The 23,094-nt window shown below is 54.7% G+C and overlaps 1 protein-coding gene and 1 pseudogene across 6 annotated transcripts in view; one reads left to right on the top strand and one right to left on the bottom strand.

The window, feature by feature from the left end:
• Positions 1–23,094, bottom strand: part of ARAP1 (ArfGAP with RhoGAP domain, ankyrin repeat and PH domain 1) — a 66,362-nt gene that overhangs the window by 18,882 nt on the left and 24,386 nt on the right. For 5 of the 6 annotated variants that reach the window (XM_043580316.1, XM_043580318.1, XM_043580319.1 and 2 more), the window contains 11 exons: positions 21,777–22,328; positions 9,587–9,756; positions 8,921–8,988; positions 8,182–8,315; positions 7,885–8,040; positions 7,216–7,285; positions 6,799–6,919; positions 6,178–6,380; positions 5,279–5,385; positions 2,857–3,056; positions 714–799 (listed from right to left, as the gene is read on the bottom strand). In XM_043580316.1, coding sequence (XP_043436251.1) covers positions 714–799; positions 2,857–3,056; positions 5,279–5,385; positions 6,178–6,380; positions 6,799–6,919; positions 7,216–7,285; positions 7,885–8,040; positions 8,182–8,315; positions 8,921–8,988; positions 9,587–9,756; positions 21,777–22,285 — 1,824 coding nt within the window. In that variant the 5' untranslated portion in view covers positions 22,286–22,328. Of the gene's footprint in view, positions 1–713; positions 800–2,856; positions 3,057–5,278; positions 5,386–6,177; positions 6,381–6,798; positions 6,920–7,215; positions 7,286–7,884; positions 8,041–8,181; positions 8,316–8,920; positions 8,989–9,586; positions 9,757–12,298; positions 12,419–21,776; positions 22,329–23,094 lie in introns of those variants that run through there. The other variant, XM_043580321.1, reaches the window with a different exon arrangement.
• On the top strand, positions 3,707–4,086 carry LOC122483374 (annotated as a pseudogene).

Below are 23,094 nucleotides of genomic sequence, written 5' to 3'. Positions count from 1 at the left end.
AACCAGGGGACTAGTCTATTAATCCCTTCATCCTGCTGATCATTCATTCCACAGCCATTTCCCGGGCCCCCCACCCTGCCTACTTGTCAGGCCCTGTGTGGGGTGCTGGGTCACAGAAGAGAATAAAGCAGAAACAGGCTCCACCACCACCGACTTACTCTGTGACTTTGGGCAAGTCATTTTCTCTCTCTGAGCCTCAGTGCCCTCATGTTTAACCTGGGGATTCTAACCCTAACTCACAGGAGATGTGACACCCAAACTGAAGCGTGGCTGGGGCTGTCAGGTAGGCCCATGTGGTCAGCCTCCCGTTGCACGGTTCTCCTCTGTGACCACCACATGTGTCAGTACCTGGGAACCCCAAGTACACAGGCACATATGCACATGTAAGTATGCCCCCAAACGTACATACTCACACCCACTGGCATATGTGAATGAAGATGAAACAACATTTTAGGCTCTGCAGGACAGTTTCTGTGGTAAATTCCTTTTTTTTTTTTTTTTTTACAACCCTTTAAAACTGCAGAAACATTCTTAGCTCACTGGCCAATTTGCTGACTTTGCCAAAAATCAACTTTTCCAAAATCCCCACCCACTAGATGATCCCCAAGGTCTCCTCTAGCTCCAGGGTGCCGGGGTCTGTGAGATGGGGGAGACCCAGGCAGTAGCTGAGTGGAGCTGACCCCAAATGTAGGCGGCGGGCAAGGCTCTCCCACCTCAATGAGTGTTTCCGTCCACACCTTCCTGTCCATCTTCAGGCTCCGCACCTTGGAGACCCCAGCGCCTAGGCCACGGTGCTCCCCTATAGACAGAGGGCTAGACTCAGGGTCATGGGTCTTTAGGGCTCTCTCCTTCATATAAGCACTAACCTTCCCCCCATCCTTGCCTCCCCATAGAGCCCATCCAGGGCAGACAGGGAGAGGTCACTCACACACCACTCTGGAAACCAGCCACGCATCCCCCTGCTCTTGGCACCACAGAACTGAGCCCTGTAAAGTCACCTGGGCTCCTGCAGCAGTGCCCCCGCCCCGCCCCCCCCCCCCCCCCCCCCCCCCCGTCACCCCCACAGGCCACTCTCTGCACAGCCCAGCCAGAGTGATGTTTTTGATCTTTTTTTTTTTTTTTTTTAAGTAAGCTCTATGCCCAACATGGGGCTTGAACTCATGACTCTCCCACCCCCCTCCTCCTCCTCCCAGATCAAGAGTCACACACAAACTGAGCCAGCCAGGTGCCCCCAGAGCGATCTCTTTAAAAAGCAAATCTCCTTACAACAAATCCCTGCTTTAGACCCTCCAATGGCTCCCCAGAATTAGATACGAATTCCCTACCTGCTTCTTCAACTTCATCTCAGAATTTTCCCCAACCCCAATCCCCCTGGGCCATACTCTCTTCCCTCTTCCTATCAATCAACCTCATTCCTGCCTCAGGGCCTTTGCCCTCACAGTTCTTTCTGCTTGGATTCTCTTCCCCCATCTCCCCAGGGTCTGCTCCCTCCTCCCATCCAGATCTCAGCTGACATGTCATCTCTTCAGAGAGGGCTTCCTGACAGACACATTATCTGCCTAGCACTTTATTACCTGATGTTTTTATTGGTTCATATATGTATTTTCTGCCTCTCCCCAACAGAATGTAAGCTGCTTGAGAGCAGGAACCTTGACTGTCAGCTTTAGGGTCTAGCCTCCGTGCCTAGAATAAAGTCTAGCACATAGTGAGCACTTAGTAAATCTCTGTGGAATGAGAGGGCAGGGGGAGTTGGGGCTGGAGGGAATGCAGCCTTGCTCAGCTCTAGGTCCCACAAAGGACCCCGGGGTAGGGAGGAGGCTGGGGCTCTAGGAGTGCCTAGCACTGCCTGGTTCTGGCTTCAGCCTCACGCCCTCTGCAACCTCTCATGGAGCACCTCTTCCACTCCAGTCACCCATATGCCTCCGTGAGCTGACACCTTTCTAAATCGAGTCATTTTTTTCCTGCACCCAGACCTCACAGCCCAAGGCCTCCTGGACCTTTGCCCTAGATGTCCCACAGGCTTCAGGGCTTCTTACTGAGCTCAGCGCCTTCCCCAGAACTGTCCCCCACACCCCAGATCCCCATCTCAAGCTGCCCAAAGCTGCCACCTGGGCACCATCAGCTCCCAGGAGAGCCAAATCCCCAATACCTCACAGTGTCTGGCATACCAGAGACCCCCAATAAATGCCGGTTCAGTAGATGAATCAATCTTAGGCTCCAGTCTTTCTTTCTCACCCTCCTCATCTGATCTGTCCCTGAGACCTTTACACTGCAGATCCTGCACATCTCTCAAGTGCTCTCCATCACTTCCACAGACCAGCCCTTAGCCTGTTCTTCTCTCTAATGGATCCATTAACAGCCTCCCCGCTGGTCCCCAGTCTCACCTTTCCAACTCGGATTCCACCCACCAGCCAGAGTCTGAGGCACAAATCTGACCATTTCCCTCCCACTCCTGCCTCCCATCACCTCCAGATGAAACACTAGCTCCTCCCACTGCCTGCAACGCCCTGCCAGCTCCTCCTGTCTCATTTCTTTCCACTCCTCTGATGTGATAGGGTGCTGGACCCCAACAGGCCTGGGCTCAAATCCACACTTACTTGACAGGCCACCCTGAACAACCCATTTCCCCTCTCTGTGCCTCAGTGTCCTTACCCATGGCATGAGCAGTTAACCCCTGCCTTACAATCTCAGGACTGAGGGCTAATCACAGTGGGAAAGGCCTGGCATACAGGTACAACTTCACCAACAATGATCTGATTACCATCTTGGGTCCAGCCCATCCAGCCAGACGGGCCACCTACCATCCCAACACACCAGCCGTGTCATGCTTCAGCCTGGTGCCCCAGCCCCACACACCTGCACAGCGCTTGCAGATGACGACACAGAGGTTGATGGAGGCCCAGTCAGGCTGGGCAGCCCCGCAGTCGGCACAGAACCTGTTGGGGGCCACAGCCCAGATGCGCTCGGCCACCTCCAAGGTAGACAGGGCCTCGGCAATGGCTCCCTGCATGGCCTCCAGCCACTGCTCCTTCTCTAGTTCCGATTCGGCCGAGAAGCTAGGGACACAGGAGTGGGGGGTGGGGGCTGGTGGGAAAGGGCTCAGAGAGATTTGCAGGCAGCATGAGGAGGCACAGCCTTGGGGGGCGGGGGGGCAGTGGCAGGAAGAAGGCATTGAGCACTCATAACCAGAAGAGGGTGGCATCCTGGGTCTGTGGGGAAGGTGGGCATGGACAAAAGCAAGGACACTATGAACCTGAGAGATACACGGGAGCTGGGGGAGCCCAGAGTTGCCTCTGCCCCACCCAGAGACTAGAAAAGGCTGCCGGGGGAAAAAATAATGCCCGAGCTAAGACGTGACAGATGAAAAGGGCTTAGCCAGAGGAGGCAGAAAGGAGTTCTAGACAAAGGGAACAGCATGTGCAAAGGGGTGGGATGGCACACAGGCATTCCAGGACCTGCAGGCAGGATGGGCAGACGTGCAGACAAGAGGTTGGGAGACATACAGGGACAAGCCTGTGCCAGGCAGAAGAGGGCAAAGTGTACCCAGAGGACAACAGAGATGCAGTGGAGAGTTTCAGTGGGGTGGAGGTTTCACCTTCAGTATGAGAGGATACAGAGGTGTCTTCCTCTGGTTTTTTATTTCCCTGCTGCCACCACACCACATATGTATGTATTCAAGATTCGGCTACCCCCATCACCCGCCACCATGGCCAAAAAAGGCATCGCTGTTAGAGGTGTGACAGGCTATAATGCTGCTTTACAAGAGGGGCTGAAGACCATGCTCATCCACAAAGGCCTAAGATGTGGAATCTGCAAGCTGCCAAGGCCTTAGCTAAGCACTAAGCCCGTCTTTGTGTTCTTACGTCCAACTGTCTCAGCCTACATATGTCAGGAGGGTGGAGGCCCCTGGTGCCGAACACCAAATCAACCTAATTAAGGTTGATGACAACAAGAAAGTAGGTGAATAGGCAGGCTTCTTGAAAATGCTGGAAGGTGGCTGGTCACGGTTGCATGGTAGTTAAGGATGACAACAAAGAATCCCAGGCCAATGATGTCATCAAAGAGAACTTCAAATGCAAGAAATAAACAAATAAAAAATTGGCTTTCAACAAAAAGAAAAGGCCCTGCAGGCAGTTGTAGACAATCAGCTAATGGATGAGGAAGCACCACAGCCACTGCCAGAGGCCCCCCTGGCCTGGGACAAAATGGGAGGGACAGAGGTGAGGCGCCAGACAAAGGTGAGAGAGTGATGGGGGCAAGACAGGGGTTGTGACGGGTGTCCCCAGGGCTGAGCAGGAGAGGCAGACATTCCCATGGGTGGAGATACGGGCCTGGGAGGTACAGGGAGTCGAGGAGGAATCCACAAAACTGTTGGACATACAGGTGGAGCTCAGGAGAAAGTCCCTGGGGGAGAAGAGATCTGAGCTAAGGGTAAAAGAAATGATGACGGAGGCATGATGGCATCAGTGTTGACAGAGCAATTACTGCATACCGCGTCAGGTAAGGGCTTTACAAAGACTGTCGTGGTCTTACAGAGGAAGAAACCAAGGCACAGAGAGGTCAAGCGATTTGCCCAGGTCACACAGTGACCCAGTGGTGGACCCAGAATGTTATGGACCAAACTGTGGTCCCCCAGTGTGACTGCATCTGGAGACAGGGCCTTGAGGGAGGTAATTAAGGTTAAATAATATCTTAAGAGTGGGGCTCTAACCTGGTAAGATTGGTTTCTTTACAGAAAGAGGAAGGGATGCCAGATAGCTCACTCTCTTTCTACATGCGCACAGAGGAAAAGTCGCATGAGGACACAGTGAGGAGGTAGCCATCTACCAGGAAGAGGGGCCTCACCAGAAACTAACACGGACGGCTCCTTGACCTTAGACTTCCAGCCTCCAGAACTGTGAGAAAATAAACTTTTGTTGTTTAAGTCCCCCAGTCTGTGCTATTCTGTCATGCATGGCAGCCAGGCTAATATACACGATTTGAACTCAAGCATGGCACAGTGCCTCAGAGGTTCAGGCAGGTGACGGCCTGGGAGTGAGGGGGGGGGGGTGGTGGAGGTGGAAAGTGATGGTCAGAGAGGGGTGGGGTAAAAGTGAGATTTCTTAGAAGGGAGGGATCAGAAGAGATTAGTGAGTGGAGGTAAAGGACCAGTGCGGATGGTCAGGGCTGGGAAGGGAGGGGAGAAATCCATCCTAGAAGGGGCAGGTTTCCACACAAGCAAGAAGAAAAATGCTGACAGGGAGTGATGATGCAGGTAAGCGAGGGGAGGGAGGCTCACCTGAAGATGCGGTAGGGGGTGGTGAGGTCGAAGCTGCGCCGGTCTGCTTCCTTCACGTTGCCTACGCTCATGTCAATGAAGGTGATGCCAATGCCCAGGTGGTACTCCTGGCAGGTAGGTGGGAAGGGGTGAGGGCAAGGCCTGGGGGGTGGGGCTCAAAGGCCCAGGGAGGGACAGAGAGGAAGGGGAGGTAGAACCCTAGGGACTAGAAAAGTACCTTGGAAGGAGATAAAGGAGGGTACAGGAATCTGGAAATGGGTCAGTGGACCCAGGCTCAGAGGCCGTGTAGCAGTAGGGAAGGAGAGCAGGAGGCAGGGAGGTGATGGGAAGGTAATGCTCAGGAACCAGGCAGGGGATAGTGTCAGGACTGGGAGCAGGAAGCGTGGCTGGCACAGGGCTGAGCTCAGTCAGGGGAAGAAAGAAAGGGAAAGGACAGGCTGAGGGACCAGGGTAGGCATAGGGCAGACTGAGGGATGAGGTGGGCAGGGGGCAGGCTGAGGGATGAGATGGGCAGGGGGCAGGCTGAGGGGCCAGGGGGAGCAGGGGGCAGGCTGAGGGACCAGGGTGGGCAGGGGGCATGGGGCAGGCTAAGGGACCAGGGAGGGGCAGGGGGCAGGCTGAGGGACTGGGGGGGGGTGTAGGGGGCATGGGGCAGGCTGAGGGACCAGGGTGGGCAGGGGGCAGGGGCAGGCTGAGGGACTGGGGGGGTGCAGGGGGCAGGGGGCAGGCTGAGGGACTGGGGGGGTGCAGGGGGCAGGGGGCAGGCTGAGGGACCAGGGTAGGCAGGGGACAGGGGGCAGGGTGAGGGACCGGGGTGGGCAGGGGGCAGGGGCAGGCTGAGGGAACAAGTAGGCAGGGAGCAGGGGAGGGGTTTAGCAATCTGGCTGACTCCTTCGCACCTCCAGATTCTTGTACAGCTGCACTTTGTCCCCAACCACGGCCACATACAGTTTATTCTTGAAACCACGTAGTTCCAGGCTGCCAGCACGGTCAGGTGGCTCTGAGCCTCGAATACCCAACGGATAAGCGCTAGACAGCTGGGCCCGGGCATACTGAGCAGCCACCGCCTGCTGAAGGGCCTGCATCCACTCCTTCCGCTCCACTGCAGGCCAAGGGGAAAGAGTAGGCCTGAGCTCAGCCTGGCAGGGAGCCCCCTAAGGTTCTCTATTCCAGGCTCCTCAAGCAGCACCTCCGCCAGCAAGCCCACCCAGACCACCCTACCCATTTCTGACTATCTGTGAGTTCTTGGACTTGGACAAGCTCAGGCTCCAATCCCAGCTGTGCCACCTACGCTGGACAAGCCACTTCGCTTATCTGAGCCTATTTCCCCTGCAAATGGAAATAAATGGTTCTCAGTGGGTGTCTCAAACACAGAGCCAGAGGGTGTCCCCTTCTCTCTCCCACCTCATAGAAGATGGACTCTTCTCTGGGTTTGATGCAGGGGGAGCAGATGTGCCCTGGTTCTCTTCCCCCCACTTACCAGGCCAAGCTGCCAATCTTCTCCCAGCCCTACCCCTTACCATCACTCTCTGCCCGGAAGGCAAAGGTCCGGTTGTTCGTGATCACTTCAAACTTCTGGTCCCCAATGGCAGCCACGCGGGAGATGCAGGCCACAGAGATAAAGCGCTTAGAGTAGGCGTCCTGGGGAAGAGAGGGAAGCTGCACTGTGGTTCAGAACTCCTTGGTTCCCTTGACTTTAGATGACACAAAAGTTAGCTACAGCCCCGTGCCCCACAGGTGATGAGGGATAGCCCTGACACTGACCCTGACCACGCCCCACAGCAGGCCAATGAGCAAGGAAGACATGGTTCAAGGAGTCAGACTGGAGCTCTAGTGAGGTCTGGTCTGGGGAAGGACTCCACCCAAGCCTAGTGTCAAGGGTCAGCCTAGGGCCAGGCTGGAGCAGGGGTCCTGTCAGGGACCAACATGGGCCTCACCTTGTTACTGTCAAAGTATCTCAGATGATCAGCATCCAGTCTCACCCATCGCTTCTGATAGATATAAGATCTGGAGAAGCAGGGGCAGATGGAAAACAGAGCAAAGGACTGGGGATTAGAGGAGAGGCTCCAAGATTATCCCCGCCCCCTCTTGCAGCCACATACAAAGTTAGAAATAACCAGGTTCAAGGGAGGAAGGAACCCAAATGGCCACTGAGAAAAGGGACTTTACCTATAGCAAGAATGATAGAAGTCAGACTCAAAGTAAGACTTCCCAACTTAAAAAGAATTTTTTTAACGTTTATTTAGTTTTGAGAGACCGAGATAGAGCACGAGTGGGGGAGGGGCAGAGAGAGAGGGAGACACAGAATCCGAAGCAGGCTCCAGGTTGTGAGCTGTCAGCACAGAGTCCAACGTGGGGCTCAAACTCATGAACTGTGAGATCATGACCTGAGCCAAAGTAAGATGCTTAACTGACTGAGCCACCCAGGAGCCCCAGGACTTCCCGATTTTAACGGTAATAAAACATAGGTCTGGTGGGCATGACTGACTGTTACAGTCAGCTTGGACAGAGCTGCTCAAATAACCGTGGCCTGTTTTTTGGATCCAGTATAGAATACTCCCCATCCTCATGCAGAGAACCAGCAAGACCTAACAGGCATCACTCACCCCTGCGGTGGGTTCTTGTCCAGCCAGCCAGCCTTGATGACCTGTGTGATGGGGGTGGAGCCCCCGGGGAGCCCGTCCATGGGGTGTGGTGGGAGCTCGGGGATCAGGAGGCTGCTGGGCAGGGATGAGTTCAGGCTGCTCTTGTGCCATCCACCACTTGGGAAAGAAGAGAAGGAATGAGGGAGCCCAGGATGGGGGCTTCTATGGGGCAGGGGCTGAGGAGATGGAGTGGCTGGTAACACTTGGGAAAGGAGGGTAGCCAGGTGGGGCAGCCACTGGAGAAGAGTGGACACTCACTTGGGGACGCCCTCATAGGCGTGGTCATCCTCATCTTCATCTGCTTGGTCGTCGTCCCCAGACAGTTCTTCCCCCTCGCTCAGCAGACTGGCCACACGCACGGCACGTGGGACTTGGCTCACTGGGAGCTCCTCCTGGCCGCCCCGCCACAAACCCACTCAGCATCAGGCTTCCCTTCAAGCCCCAGATCACACCCCCCCCCCCCCCGGGGGCTGCCGCGCTCCCTCAGTCCAGTCCACCTAACCCACACGACTCAGCACTTTCATCACTGCTGTTTCCACATACTCCCTCCCCTGCCAGCAGGCGGCACAGGGACCCAGGGGGACAGCATCAGTCAGAGACAAAGACAGAAAGAGGAAGGGATAGTGAATAACACTCAGAGATGGAGAGTTAAGACACCAGGGGGACACAGGAAAAGAGAAAGTGAAAGAGACGGAGGAAGATGCTCTCAGGGAGATGTGCTCAAACACTGAGGGAGAGAAGAGGCCACACATAGCCATCCAGATGTAGCTGAAGACTGGAGCTAGGCTCAAACAAGAGCCCCCAGATCCCTGGCTGGAGCTCAGGTGCTATGCTCTACCCTCAAGCCCTGCGTGGCAAGACAACGAAGGGGGAAGGAAACATCCTGGGAACTGGCTCCCCTTTCTCTATCAGGTGGTCCCCAGGGTCCGAGAGGCAGCTGGGCAGCCCACCCTCCACTCTGACAGGCAGCCCAAACCCTAACCACCACCTGCCCCACCTTCTTGGTCATCACGCCAGCTGGGGCCGCTGGCCCCTCCTCTGGAGGCTCATCATAGTCAGAGTCATCTGAGGAGAGAGAGGGGTGGGGGTGGGAAGAGACTCAGACTAGCCTCCCCTCCTGGGTACCCTGGCCTGGCTTCACAAAGGCCACCCTTAGCCTAAAAAGACCCCAACCCCTCACCCCAGCCCAGCTTTCAAAAATAGGCACAGGGGACAGGAAATGCTATTTATACACTCACGGCATCATAGGACAGCCTCAAAGGAGAGGCCAGGCCACCACAAGGAGGTCTGAACAGGGGTAAGTTTAGGGGTCAGAGGCAAGGACTGTTTAAAAAGGCTAAAAAAGTAACAAGAATCAAGAATCGAGAAAAATGGACACTCCAAGTTGAAAAGCAAACCATCGACAACCATGGAAAATATCCCTAGACTTTAAACCAAGGGCAATTCAAAAAGTTTGCCACGTGCACTTAACAGTCAGTAGGTCAGATAGGTGGGTGCCGTCTCCATTTTGAGGATGAAGAGAATGGTGCTCACCTGTCCAGGGCCACACTGTGTTGGTGGCGGAGCCCAGTAGAAAGTTTGATCCTTGCATCCTTGCAGACTCCCAAGGGGCCCTGATCCCAGGCTACCCACCAGGAACCCCATGCCTGGCTATTGCACTCACCGAACTCTGGAGGCAGGCGAAGAGGCTTCGGGGGGATCTCCGGGGGGCTGGGAGGTGGAGACGGGGGCTGTGGAGGCACTCGGGGGAAGGTGGCCGGGGGCTCCTCAGGCGCTGGCTGGGGAGGGGATGATGGTGGTGATGACAGTAACTCCTCCTCCCTGGAGGGAAGGCTGGGAACAGACCAAAAGTTCGGCACCAGGGGTTAGCTCCAGGTAGGGGAGTCACTGGGCTGGCATCACTATGTGACAGAGCCAGACCTCAAACCCACTGAACTCCCAGCTCACCTGGGCTGTAGCAAAGCTCATTCATTCCACACACTCAGAAGGGAGCCCTCCTCACCTCACTCCCCTGCCCGCAAACCTCCAAGCTCCCCAAGCCTAAAGGAGGCAGGCACCTTCTTTGGCATGTATAAGTTGCCCCTGCATTGCTGTGATCGGGTCACCTATCCCCAAAGCTCTAGCTTTTAGCCACATGTACCCACAGCGTCTCCAATCTAGCAGTCCAGAGTGGGCTGCATCCTAGCCTATGGAGTCAGGGAAGACTGGAGGAAGTGATGCTTGACTTGAGCTTTTAAGGATAAGAAGGAATGTGTTGGTGAGTGGATGGGTTCAGGATCAAAATGGACATCTAAGCCAAGGGCAGAGACCAGAGCCTCAGAAACCAAGTCGCAAGGCCCTGAGTCTTAGGGGTCCCTGGCTCAAGACTACCTTCTCCCTTGCCCCAGACATGGATGCAAACGTGTCCACCTCCTGGGTGCCTCAGACCCCTCAAATTCACCTGATCCCACCAGACTTAATTCCAATATAGTTAACACAAAGTGTCATATTAGTTTCAGGTGTACGATACAGTGATTCAACAATCCTATACAGTACTCAGTGCTCATCACAGGTGATCACTCCTGATCCCCTTCACCCATTTCAACCCCCCCCCCCCACCTCCCCTCTGGTAACCATCAGTTTGGTCTCCGTATTTAAGCATCTGGGTTTTTTGTCTCCTTTTTTTGTTATTTGTTTCTTAAATTCCGTATGAGTGAAATCATACGGTATTTGTCTTTCTCTGACTTGTCTCACTTAGCAGTGCAGCCTCTAGGTCCATCCACGTTGTTGCACGTGGCGCACAATCTCATTCTCTTTATGGCAGAGTAATGTTCCATTGTATATATAGACCACCTCTTCTTTACCCATTCACCTATCAATGGACACTGAGGTTGCTTCTGTATCTTGGCTGTTGTAAATAATGCTACAATAAACATCGGGCTGCATACACTTTTTGAATTAGTCTTTTCATTTCCTGCGGGTAAACAGGAATTACTGGATTATATAGTAGTTCTATTTTTCATTTTTTGAGGAACCTCTTTACTGTTTCCCACAGTGGCTCCACCAATTTGCCTTTCCACCAACAGTGCACGAGGGTTCCTTCTTCTACACATCCCTGCCATCTCTTGTTATGTCCTTACCGCACTCCTCTTGCACACCAGCTCCTCATCTCTGCTATCACTCCCCCTGAAACCCTTCCCCAACTCCAAGGCCGGGTTCAGGGCCCCCTGAGCTCCCACAGCCTCAGTGCTCTGTGTATCTGTCTCAGCACAGATCACACTGTTCCCTACAGGCTAAGTGTCTCCCGAGTGTCTCCTGGCTTTGGCATCAGATGTGAGTTTGGACCTTGACTCAGTCTTAGTTCCTGTGTGTCCAAGGGCAAGCACCTAGCCCCTCTGAGACTCAGTTTCTTCTTCTGTAGAGGGGGGACTATATCACCGACCTGGCAGGGCGTTTGGAGAATTAACCAAGACAAGGCGTGTTTTGTGCCCCCACAGCTGGAACAAGGGACCTAGCCCTAGAGGCCTGGCCCCACCCACTCTCTCTGCCAGTGTCTGGCAGGGGCCAAGGAGGAACATCAGAGTGGGTGGGCAATTGTCTCACTGGTTATTTTCAGCCTGGTTATTGCCCCAACATTCCTGGCAGTGATTGGCAGTGTGCATTTATCGCAAAAGCAAGCAAGAGCTGGGGCGTGACCATGATGCCAGGCCTTTGTTCCTGCTGTTGCCTCCTCCAGGAATCCCTTCCCCCTGGTCTCTGACCAGAGAGCATCCATTCATCCTTTATCTCCAAACTCAAGTTCTGCTTCTCTGAATGCCTTTCCTGACCCCTCTTCCACACTCCCCCAGACCCTGCCCATCTCCCCCTCTGTGACAAGCTTCAGACGAATGATTCCAAATAACATTTTTTAAAGTATCTTCCTCCTTTGTGCCAGGCATTTATACTATGCCAGGACCCGAACCCTGACTCCGCAGTCTATGGACCTCCTAAGATACATGGCTGTTTCCATATTACCCTGTAGTCTAATGGTCTCCTCCCCACATGTAGGTAAAGAAGGAGTGAACTCCTTCCCTTTCTTTGAGAGAATCTGACCTTCGGCTCGCTTTCTCACACTGCTCCCCTAGAAACCTGCTGAAGGTGGTATGTCAGCCACGTTCCTTGGCAACGTTGCCTTGGACAAAAGTGGCCTGAGCGAGGCACTGCACCTAGACGGGGAGAGATTGTAAGTGGCTCTCAACCCGGTGGAGGAGCTGGGGCTTTGGGCTTCCCTGAACGTGGTGGCTTGTCACTGGCACAACCCATGTAGGAACCCGAAACCACACCTCTGGGGTCGTTAGATGGAATACTGGACTCTTGAATCAAGAGGTTTCTAAGCCAGGATGGCTCTCACACCTACCTGTCGTCTCAGTCCCCCACCTCTCCTGGGGGGCCACAGAGAATGGCTCCTGGACAGCTGTGTGAACTGACTGCCACAAGGACCCCACAGCAGAGGAAGGCCCACCACTACCCTGGTGGCCAGCTGTTTCGTCTTAAATGCTTCTCAGGGAATCTGATGCCAAGTGGTGCTCATGAGAGCCTGAATGTTTAGGGGGGCCTAAGAAGGCCTAAGAAGACCCCCTGGTGAACACTGCACTAGATTGTCTCCCCTACTTGACCCTGAGTGTCTTTAGGCCAGGGGCAGCATCAGACTTGATTCTTTATCTCCACAGCCCAGTGCAGGAACTGGCTGAGTCAACAACAAAAGCATGTTGGGTGGGTGGGTGGTTGGGTGAGTGACACATGAGCAGGTGGATGGATGACAAGACAAGTAAATGGCTGAATGGACAGGTGGGTGGTGACAGATAGGTAAGTGGATAGGTTGCCATTACAGTTGAGAGAAAAGCAAATGAAAGGGTAAATGAAGACCTAGAGACTGAGTAAGTACCCACAGGTCCAAGGGCATGACCCCCAGCTGGTCAGGTACAATGTCCTCAGAGGCTTCCTAACAGGCAAAGCAATCTATCGCACCCAGCCTGCCAGACTCCAGGAAGAAGGGGCCCTTGGGGGCCTGGCCTGCGATGAGCTGAGAGTAAAACCCCAAGCTGTCAGGTCAGTGCCAGTCAGGCTGGCCCCGGGGAAGTGGGGTCAGGCTCTGCCCCTCCAATGCCAAGAAGGGCTGAGTGGTTCCGTGGACTGACACCCTCCCCAGGACTGAGAGCCAGCAGTGAGGGGAAGGTGGCAACAGAGCATCCTCAGAGCTGAAGAAGCAATGGCCCTCCCATCCCTGGACCCCAGGTACCCCCCCATCACCGTCCTGATCATCTGCGAGGGACCCGCCCATCTGAAGCATGTGAGTTCCCTGAGGCAGGTGCCACACCTACCTTCTTCACTATGGCGTGCCCAGCACTCAGCAGGGATTAATAAATAAATGAAGACCTGGGTTCATTAATTCTTAGTAGTTTTCTGTGCGTGCATTATTCTCTGTTGTCTTCATTTACTCATCACAAGGGCTCTATAAAGTATGGCTTACTGTTATCCCAAATTTACAGATGAGGAAACTGAGGCACAGAGACACAAAGTTAACTTGTCCTGGATCCCACAGCTGGGATTTGCACCCAGGCAGTCTGGCACCACAGCTGCAAACTCAACCACGGTGTCAAATGAGGCCACAGCTAGGATCTGAGAGCTTCTCTGAGGCTCGCCTCCTTACACCGGCCACCCCAACTCAGCATCTAGGCAGCTCTGGAGCTGCCATCCAAGAGGAAATGTGATCACAACTCTGGCGGTCATTGTGACCATGGCAAGAAGGGAGAGGGAACAGTGCAAAGGGCTCCTCTCCTAGCACAGTCTTTGTAGGAAAATGGCTATGTGCCAAGCAAGTGGGAGCAAGGGGACCCCACCCCCCCTTCCATGGACCTCCAGGCCTCATTCTATCATCCTCTTCCAGGAACCTTCCTGGCTGACCTCTGCCTGCCTACCACAGGGGACGGGGCCATGCTGAGTCAGGGCCAGGCCAGGAAAGGAGAAGTGGTATCCGGAAGGCACAGCATGTGGGAAAACCCCAGAGGAAAGGATAGTGCCCACAAAGTGCCCCCACCCCAGTTGGAGTCCTGGACGTCAGTGCCTATAACCCTAAGAGCGGCCTCAGCTCCAATCTACAGCTGAGGTCCAGCTGGGATGTTTCCTATTGACCTCTGATCCAACAGATCAGAAGACTGGCCCCAACCCTGAGCCCCAAACATGAGCACATGCTCAGTGCCCCCACCCCAAACCTTTGCTTACACTGCTTGCTTTCTCCACACTACCCTCTATCATCTCAGCCCATGGAAAGCCTGTGTGTACCTAAGAGTACAGCTCAATGGGCCTGTCCTCTAGGGGACCTCCACCTGCCCCCCCAGCCCTGGCTCCCCTGCTCCTTCAGTCCCTTTTTCCTCTATCCAAGTGACATATGGACACATCTGCTCTACTCACTATGCCCATAGCAAGACCAGGCAACTCCTGGACGGGGCAGAGGCTGATCCACCCTAGGATGGGATCACAGCCTGAGGTTTGTTTTATTGGATTGGGGCAAATACACACAGCTGACCTTAAACCTGGGGGTTAGGGGACATGTGAGGGTCCCATGTCAGAATGGGTAAGAGTAGGGTAACCACATAATTAATCGTATAAACCAGAACACTTCTGACAGTTAAAAGAGGCACTGATAGTTAAAAGAGGTAACTATGTCAGAACAACAGGTATAAACAGGGCCTGTCCCAGGCAAAATGAGATGTGTGGTCTGTCTAGCTAAGAGGCAGAGCTTTGGAGGGCGCTGGGTGGCTCAGTCGGTTGAGTATCTGACTTCAGCTCGGGTCATGATCTCATGGTCCGTGAGTTCGAGCCCCACGTCGGGCTCTGTGCTGTCAGTTCAGAGCCTAAAGCCTCCTTCAGATTCTGTCTCCCTCTCTCTCTGCCCCTCCCCCTCTCAAAAACGAAAACATTAAAAAAAAAAAAAAGGAGGCAGAGCTTTGGAGCCAGGCTGAACACACTCAAATCCCAGCTTGACTACACATCAGTTTCTGACTTCACAAAGCAGCTCACTATAGCTCTGATCCTCAGTTTCCTCTCTGATCTGCTTCCAGGCTTACTGACAATTCAGTAAGAAGAGTCATGACCACGGGTCATCAGCACAACTTTTTCACCCTGGCTGTGATGAAAGAGGCTCAGACAGCACAGGCTGGCCCAGGAACCTGCTTCATGGCCTCCTCCCCTAGGGTGGCCCCTGGCTCTCCCTTCGTATCTTTCTGTCTACATCAATCTCTGGCCAAAGGAACCAGGCTTCACCATAAGGGAAGATGGACCAACAAAGTGAGGCACCCTACACATCTCAGGCTGGCCTTGAACTCATCCCCTGCTCACATTTCAGCCATGCTTACCTGAGCTGCATTCCATAAATGCATACTTCCAGGACTTTGCATATGTTGTTCCTTCCACCTGGAACACCCTTCCCTGTCCAAATTGTACATCCTCCCCCTCCACTTTGTGCCTCCTCTCATGCTCCAGGCTGGGCTGGGGCCTCTTTGGGGCTCCTCCACCCTCCATACTTCCATTCAGTATAGCTGTGTCTATCAATATTCATTTCACTGAACTGACCTCAGAGGACCAAGGACCCAGGCCTACACCCTGTCTTGGATTCAAGACCTTCCCCCTAAAGTGTCGCACAGGCCTTGGAGGGACCTAGCCCAATCTCAATCCCTAGACTCTCGCCAGCAGGACTGAGATGTGGGATGAGGCCCAATGACCTGAACACATCCATCTCTTACCCTGACTCCCCTCCCCACGGGGGCAAAACTTCCCAGCTGCCTGCTTCCTCATTTGTGCCCTGGCTATGAGGGCTCAGGCCTCAGTCCTGTGCTTCTTGCTTCCTCGGTGGCTGCCCCTGTCCTTCCTTCTCCATTATGAGACCCAAAGGTCAACCCCTCCAGCATTCCCCTGCTTCTGTTCTCTTACTTCTGCCCAGATCACAGCATGGAGAGCCCTTGCTGGGCTTTCACTTGGTTAGTGTCTGCACAATGCCTCTCAGCCTCTGCACATGCTGTGAGCCCTCTCAGGCAGGCCAATCTCCCTCCACATCATGACACCACTCAACACAGGGGGTTTTCAGAGGGTATGTATTGATGACTGAATGACCACCACCCCACTCACTTCCTGATCACTAGAGAAGGTCAGAAGCTCCCCTACCCCTCCATAGAGCAGCACCCAACTAACCTGGCATCCACCCTCGCAACCAAGGCTTCATTCAGCTCTTAGCACTCTTTCTTGGAACAACAGCTACCACTTACTAAGTACCCAGTATGTACTAAGCACTCTTCTGGGAGGCTTTTGCATTTAATCCCCACAATGATCCAGATCATCAGCTCCACTGTACCCAGGTCATGCCTCCAGGAGGTCTACTCAACTGCTCCCTCCTCTAAGTTCACACAGCCTGTTGGGTCCTTCATGGAATGCCTACCACCAGGCCTACACTGAGCTTTCCCGCAGGCAAGCCATGCTGTAGTGGGCAGGAGGAGACAGAGGCCCAGCCCTCCTGTGGCAGCTAATCATGCTTCCCAGGTCTGGCCCTGTGCTGTTTACTAAGGGCAGCAGGGTGAGGAGGTTTATCCCTGAGGGAGCTCATGACTGTGTTGAGCTCATCCCCCCATCCTGAGTGTCCCACCAGGGCTGTCTTAGCAGGAGGAGAAGGTGCAGGTAGGGGTCTGCTGAACACTGTGGAAAGATGAGCCAAGGGCATAGGGCAGGCTGGGTGCACAGACAGGACCTGGTTAGAGGCATCTCTATGTCCCCACTGATCTAAGCACAGGGTTGTTGAGTTCATTAGGGGTCCACAGCAACTGGGGGGAGAGGTCAGCCCAGCCCCCAACAACATAGGCACCCACCACACTGTTTGCCCTGGGGAAGAGGGGTAGGAACCACACCAACTAAGTGCTAGCCTTCAGTTGGTCTCCCTATTATCCTGAACTCAGTGGGAGGGCAAAGGGGTTCAGGTAGGAGCTTCCCAGAGCCACAATACCCTTGAACTTGACACTGAAAGAAGCCAGAACTGAGGAGACCAGCACCAGGTCCCTGAAGGGTAGACACCCACAGACGGGCAGTCTCTCAGGTACCATGGGCTCCCAGTGGGCCCAGGAGACAGGCTTATGGGAAGACGAGAGGCCTGAAAAGCCCAGGGCAGAGAGAAGGAAAAGAGAAGGGGAAAAAAAGAGAGGGCAAGAGAAAAACAGAAGATGTGGAGAAAGTGAAAGAAGAGAGAAAATTCTGACAGCAAAAAAGGGAGGGGGGCAGGAGTACCACAGAAAACTCTGTCCAGAGGTGACAGACAGACAGACAGGGATTCCTGCCTTCCCAGACCCTCTGAAGGCGCCTCTCCCCACCACCCCTGCCAACAGCCCAGCCCAAAGCTTCCCCTTTCTCACCCTCAGATGTCCACTGGGTCCTGGGCCAGAGGACTCCCACAGCTCCGGCTCGAGAGAGTGCTGTGTGCCTGACCAGGCAGCTCGTCTGACCAGGGCTGGTCTAGCAGAAAGCCAGGCCCCTGTTCCCTGGGTGTGTCTGAGGCCGTGTCTGGGTCCAGGTACGGCTCTGAGTGGCTGTGATCACTTATCTGAGAGTGTTTCTGAGTAAAACTGGATCTGTCTGGGAGTGAGTGAGTGTGTGTGTGTGTGTGTGTGTGTGTGTGTGTGTACACATCTAGCTCTAGTCTCCCGTGGCTTCCTGCTCTCCTCCTCCCCCACCCCCTGCAGCCCCGGCCAATACACACTTCCTGAAAACACTGAGAAAGAGAAAAGTCACCCAGAATCCCCTGGGGCAGACACTTCCTCCCCGCCTCCAGCCTGCCCCCCCATCCCAAGTTGGAATGGGACAAACCACCCCAGTGCTGGCAAGCAGGGCCTTACAGAGTAGACACTCAGGAAGCTCTGGACTTGGCTGCTCCTTCCCCACCCCCACAAGGAGGCCCAGAGAGGCTGGGAAAGAGGCTCTTTGAAGGGAGCAAGTTCTGCCCCAGCAACAAGTGATCAGCCTTCAGGAAGACCAGGGATTGGCTGGGCTGCAGGGCAGTTAAGGGCACAGGTGGGAGGCCTTGCAGTGTGATTCCAGCTGGCAGCTGCCCCCTCTGGGCAAATACTTCCTCTTTGAAGGTGTCTCCAGACATCTAGGTATTGGAGGAGGAAACTGAGGCCCAGAGCAATCTGAGAGGGGCTCTGTGGAATGACCCTGGAACACCTGGCCCAGAAATGACCCCTCTGCCACTCGGAAGCAGGCTCAGAGGGTCCACATCTATGATACTTGAAGCTGAGTAGACTGGGCCCCGGCCCAGGAGGCAGGGTCTGACCATTGGCTTCCACTCTGCTGGGCCATGTGACTCTGGGCATTTCTCATCATCTCCGGACTCATCGGCAAGTTCCCTATTACAAGCTTAAATAATGGCGGGGGTGCGGACCCTGTGAGGGGTGAAGTGGGGTCCTCCCAGGCCAGGCAGAACGGTGAGCCTGGTTCTGAGAATCCTGACCCAGTTGGGTTGGCTCATTTTCTGCCTGCCTCCTCGAAGGCCTCTGCCTTTCTAAGATGTCCGGGCGTGACACAGGTTGCATAGTAGGAAGGGATTTGGGGTGCGAGTGCGGGGCCCTTTAACCCTATGGTCTACTGTCCGGTGTGTGCTGAGGGCACTCTTTGGGTGCTGGGTCAGCATGGGTAGCACACGTGCTCAGCACTGGGCAGTGCAGAAACGCATACAGTCATCATCGATTCACGCACACAACAAATACTTTTGGAGTGTCTATTAGGCACCTGGCACTGTCCCAGGTGTTAGGGATTCAGCACTAAACAAAATCAACAAGAATCTTGGCCCTAACAGAGCTGACCCTAGTGGGCTTTGCAGCACTGGCTCACCCCTGGCGCTACACAAAGAACACACAGCACATGCACTCACAAATGGACTCATGCTGTTGGCGTCCCCACTGTGCCAGCACACACAGGCACAGGTACGTGTGCACACGGGCCCAGATGAACTCACACACACACCACCGCAAGTAACCACGGAAATCATATAAATGCCCACTCACGTGGACATCTCAGGATCACAAATGGCCTCCCTTAAAACGTGTGCAGACACATAAATACACAGACACGTGACTACCTTGACAGCTTGCACAAACATGCACACCTATCGGTGCACGCATACCAACCAGCTAGGCATGCCCTCATGTGGAGTCACTATCTCAAGAGGACACACATGCACACACAGCAGATAGTTCCCAAATTCCACTGGGGAGGCGGGTGATGGCCTGGAGCCAGGCAGAAATGCTCGCTCAGTCACCACGTGAATCGGTGTAAAAGGTCTTAAGATTCAGAGAGTGAGAACCCCGTTACTAAAGGGTGTAAGCAAGGACCCAAAGGCCATATCAGGAAGAAGGGACTCCTGCAAAGGGGGCAGGAGCAAGCCAGGTTGAAGAGCCTTCCAGTGTGCACCGTGGAGCCCAGGGTCCATAGGGAGGGGCTGTAAGGGATAGCCAATCAGGCTGCATCCTGGTCTCCTCCCTGCCCAGCCTTCACCTGTTACACATACATGAAGTTCCATCTGCAGTGAGTTTTTCTACCACTTGGCTTTAAAGATTTTGTACACCCTGGAAGTCAGAGTGCTAGGACCTGCAGATGTTGACTGACTGTTCCAAATGTCAAAGACCCCAGGACAAGGAAGCCAGGCTTGGCAGCTCACCTCCCATCACACTCTACTTTAAGAAAGAGCCCCCTGTACTGATGGCTCAGAGCCTGGAGCCTGCTTCAGATTCTGTGTCTCCCTCTCTCTCTGCCCCTCCCCTGCTCACACTCTGTCTGTCTCTAAAAAAAAACCAAATAAACATTAAAAGAAAAAAACAAAAACAAAAACAAGGGGCCAGATTCCTGAGCATGGCAGCCTGGCCTCCCCGGTAGGTTGGCTAAGTGACTAAGTTCAGACTAAGGCTCTGAGGGTGGAGGCTGGTACCTTGGGGCATAGACAGGACGCTTGCTCTATCCTGCCAAGTCTCCTGAATGCAGATGTTAGTACCAGGAGGACTATGGAGGCCAAGGAGGGCACCTGATGGAGAAACAGGCCCAGAGGGGCAGCTGCTAATCAGTCACACAGCTAGCTAGGCCTGCCCCTAGATATTCTGACTCCGAAACAGGAATCCAGGCCTCCACTCCCTCAATGAGGGGTTTGCCTCCTCAGACCTTGAGAATTCCCAATGGACAGGGCTCTGTCTTCTGTCCTTGTTGTATGGACAGGGCTCTGTCTTCTGTCCTTGTTCACCTTCTCCCACCCCCAGAGACAGATGGACAAACAGAAATAGACACACACACATATTCTCTCTCCCCCCTACCACTCCCCATCCTGTTGATGGAATTAAAAGAAATAGAAACGGCTCATGCATGCATCAGAATGGCCACCAGAGGGCACAATGGTGCCAGGAAACCCCAATCTAAACAGTGAGCCAGGCTCCTAGGGGACCCGAGTATGGTCCCCAGTTGTGTGAATTCAGGAAAGGCACAAACCCTTTTTGTGCTTCCACCAATCAAACCTCAAAACACCACGGCCATGGCTGGGCCTTCAAGGCCCCCTTACTTAATTCCCCTCTCTGTGTGGTGAAAACTTTCCAGACTCTCCCCACAGGGGCTCCCTGAGCATGCACTTGGCATGGATCCAGCTAGTGCTTCTCTCCCTTCTCTGAGCCTCAGTTTCTCTGCTTGAAAACAAGACAAAAATCCCCCAGAAGGCTTGAGCAACAAGACCATGGAAATGAGGCAGCTAGAACAGTGCCCAACATAGGGACCAAGAGACCTCTCTCTGCACATCCCCTTCTCCTCCAAGAAGTGTTCCCAGATTAGGCTGACTTGGTCCAAGTACTGCAGTAATCTCCATTTCACCCCCCAAAGATATATCCAGCACTAGCTGGGGATCCTCCCTCCCAGCTGGGCACCCCAGCAAATGGCAGGGAGGGCATCTGTGAAGGAGGTTAAAATGGAACATCCATAGAAGTGGGAGGAAACTCAAGGAAACAAGGAGTACCAGGAGCCAGGAGACGGGAAAAATTCTGAGGAGGGAGGGCCAATAGGTTGTGGCCTGAGAAGTATCCCCAGGATGTGGGGGCATGTGGCAGGAGCAGTGTGGAGCGGGAGACAGGAGCACAGCACCCAGTTCTGCTCCCCCAACAGCAGCTCATCATCCTAGACTGTGTCCTCCACATGCTACCTCCTGACTCGGAAGGTACTCCCACCTCCCAGGGCTTCATACTCCCCAAGCCCCAAACTGAACCTGAGACTTCTTCCCTGGGTACACTTTGTCCCTGGATCCCCAGATCAGGGATGGCACCACTATCCACCCATGATGGAAACCTGCATGCCATGTGGCTCCCCATGCCCTCTCTGCTAATGTCTAGGCCGTTCCCAAGCCCCGTCCGTTCCAGGGCCAATTTCTCATTCCATCTGCCTACTTCTCTCTCCACCCTGTTAGCACAGCCCAAGTGGGGGCCTCTCCTGGGGGCCTGAGCCCTCTCAATGGTCACCCAGCCTCCTCCTCCACCAGTCATCCATCCGATCCAGCTTTCATCCGATCACTCCGCTTGAAACCTTTCTGGCTTCCCACCGGCCTTCACAGAATCTCCCACCAATGCCATCCACAGCCTCACCCACACTCACCCAACAGTTTAGTCCCAGTCTGCTCAGAGTGCCCCAGGATAGTGCTTCCCCCCTCTGAGCTTTATACATGCTGTTCCCTCCACCGAGGTGCCTTTCTTACCCTACTGCCAAAGGCCACAAACTCCCTCTCCACTTTCCGGGATCCTCCACCCATGTTCCTCCCACCAGGGATGGCATCTACTCACCTCACCAGCTGGCGGGGGGTCCCAGTGCGGGGGGGCACAGGCGGAACGTTGAACTCTGCCAGATGCCGCTTGGCAGGCAGCGGGGGCAGCACAGGGTCTGGGGCTGCTGCGGATGGGGCAGAGAAGCAGGCAGGTGGAAGGCAACTCCTCCGGGGTGGGATGGGTGGGGCAGCGGGTAGCCCCTCGTCCTCTCCGGCCGTGGGCAGTGGCTCCGGTGGAGCGGCAGGCACAGGCGGTGAGCGGAAGACATGACGCTTCATGGGCACGGGCCGGGGGGTAGGGCGGGGTGCAGGGCTTGGGGGCGTGTGGGCACGGAGCAAGCCAGCCAGGATGCGGCGGCGGTGACCAGGGAGTAGCATGCCCATGTCCACCAGGCGGGCGTCACTGAGGCCTTGGCACTCGGTGGCCCACACCAGTCCATGCTGCTCAAAGAGCCCAGTGTACTGCTCCAGGTGGAGTGCCCGCAACCACTCAGCCACGGACAGTGCTGCATCCCCGGCCTCTGCCATGGTTCCTGCCAGCAGAGGCCAGCCAGCAGGGCCCTGTCTGGACCTGGAAAAGACAGATGGGCACAAGTAAGAGACAAGGCTGCCCAGCCACAGCTCCCCGATTAGCAACCCTCTGTGGCTCTCCCACACCATGGGGTCGGGCACTGTCCTTGAGCTGTCTCCCTTGTGCCCCATGTGCCAGGCAAGGCCAGGTACTGCCAGGTCCCTGAACACATAGGCTTTTCTCTCTGTCTGAAACCTGCCACCCGCACCCCCGTGGCCTCCTAGCGGCCAGCTCACATCTCTTCCAGGAAGCCCTCCAGGAACCAGAGTTGGTAGCACCCCTGAGCCCCATCCACAGCCTGGGCCACTGCCGCAAGGCTAGCCAATGGCTGTGTCTAGCACACACACCCGCCACTGCCCTCTGCAGGACCCAGGCAAGGGCCCAGTTCCTTCTGAGGTACCAGTCCCCAGCTGAAGGCCAGGCCCAGGGGCTTAGCAAGTATGGGTGGGATTGAGTGATACCACCGCTGGTCCCCCTGCAGGCCCAGTCTAGGGACTGAACTTCACCCCACCTACATGTCCCTGGAAGAAGCAGAACGCTCCAGGGGGTAAGTCACACCAGCACCACATAGCTGGGGTCCTGGCCCTGTGAATGTGTCACCCTTGCCACTACCAAGGGGGTTAATGTATAGGAAAGAACCATCCATTCATTTGTTCATTTGAGATAGCCTCACACAAGGCAATAGGGACTCGGGTCCCATCCCTGCACTCAAGAGCTCCTGGCCTGGCAAGAGTCAAGAGATAGATGATACAGAGAGAAGACTGAC

The sequence above is a fragment of the Prionailurus bengalensis genome, chromosome D1 (genome assembly GCF_016509475.1).
Source record: "Prionailurus bengalensis isolate Pbe53 chromosome D1, Fcat_Pben_1.1_paternal_pri, whole genome shotgun sequence".
NCBI lineage: Eukaryota > Metazoa > Chordata > Mammalia > Carnivora > Felidae > Prionailurus > Prionailurus bengalensis.
Note: the sequence above shows the minus strand (reverse complement) of the source record. Positions and strands in the feature narration are given on the sequence as shown.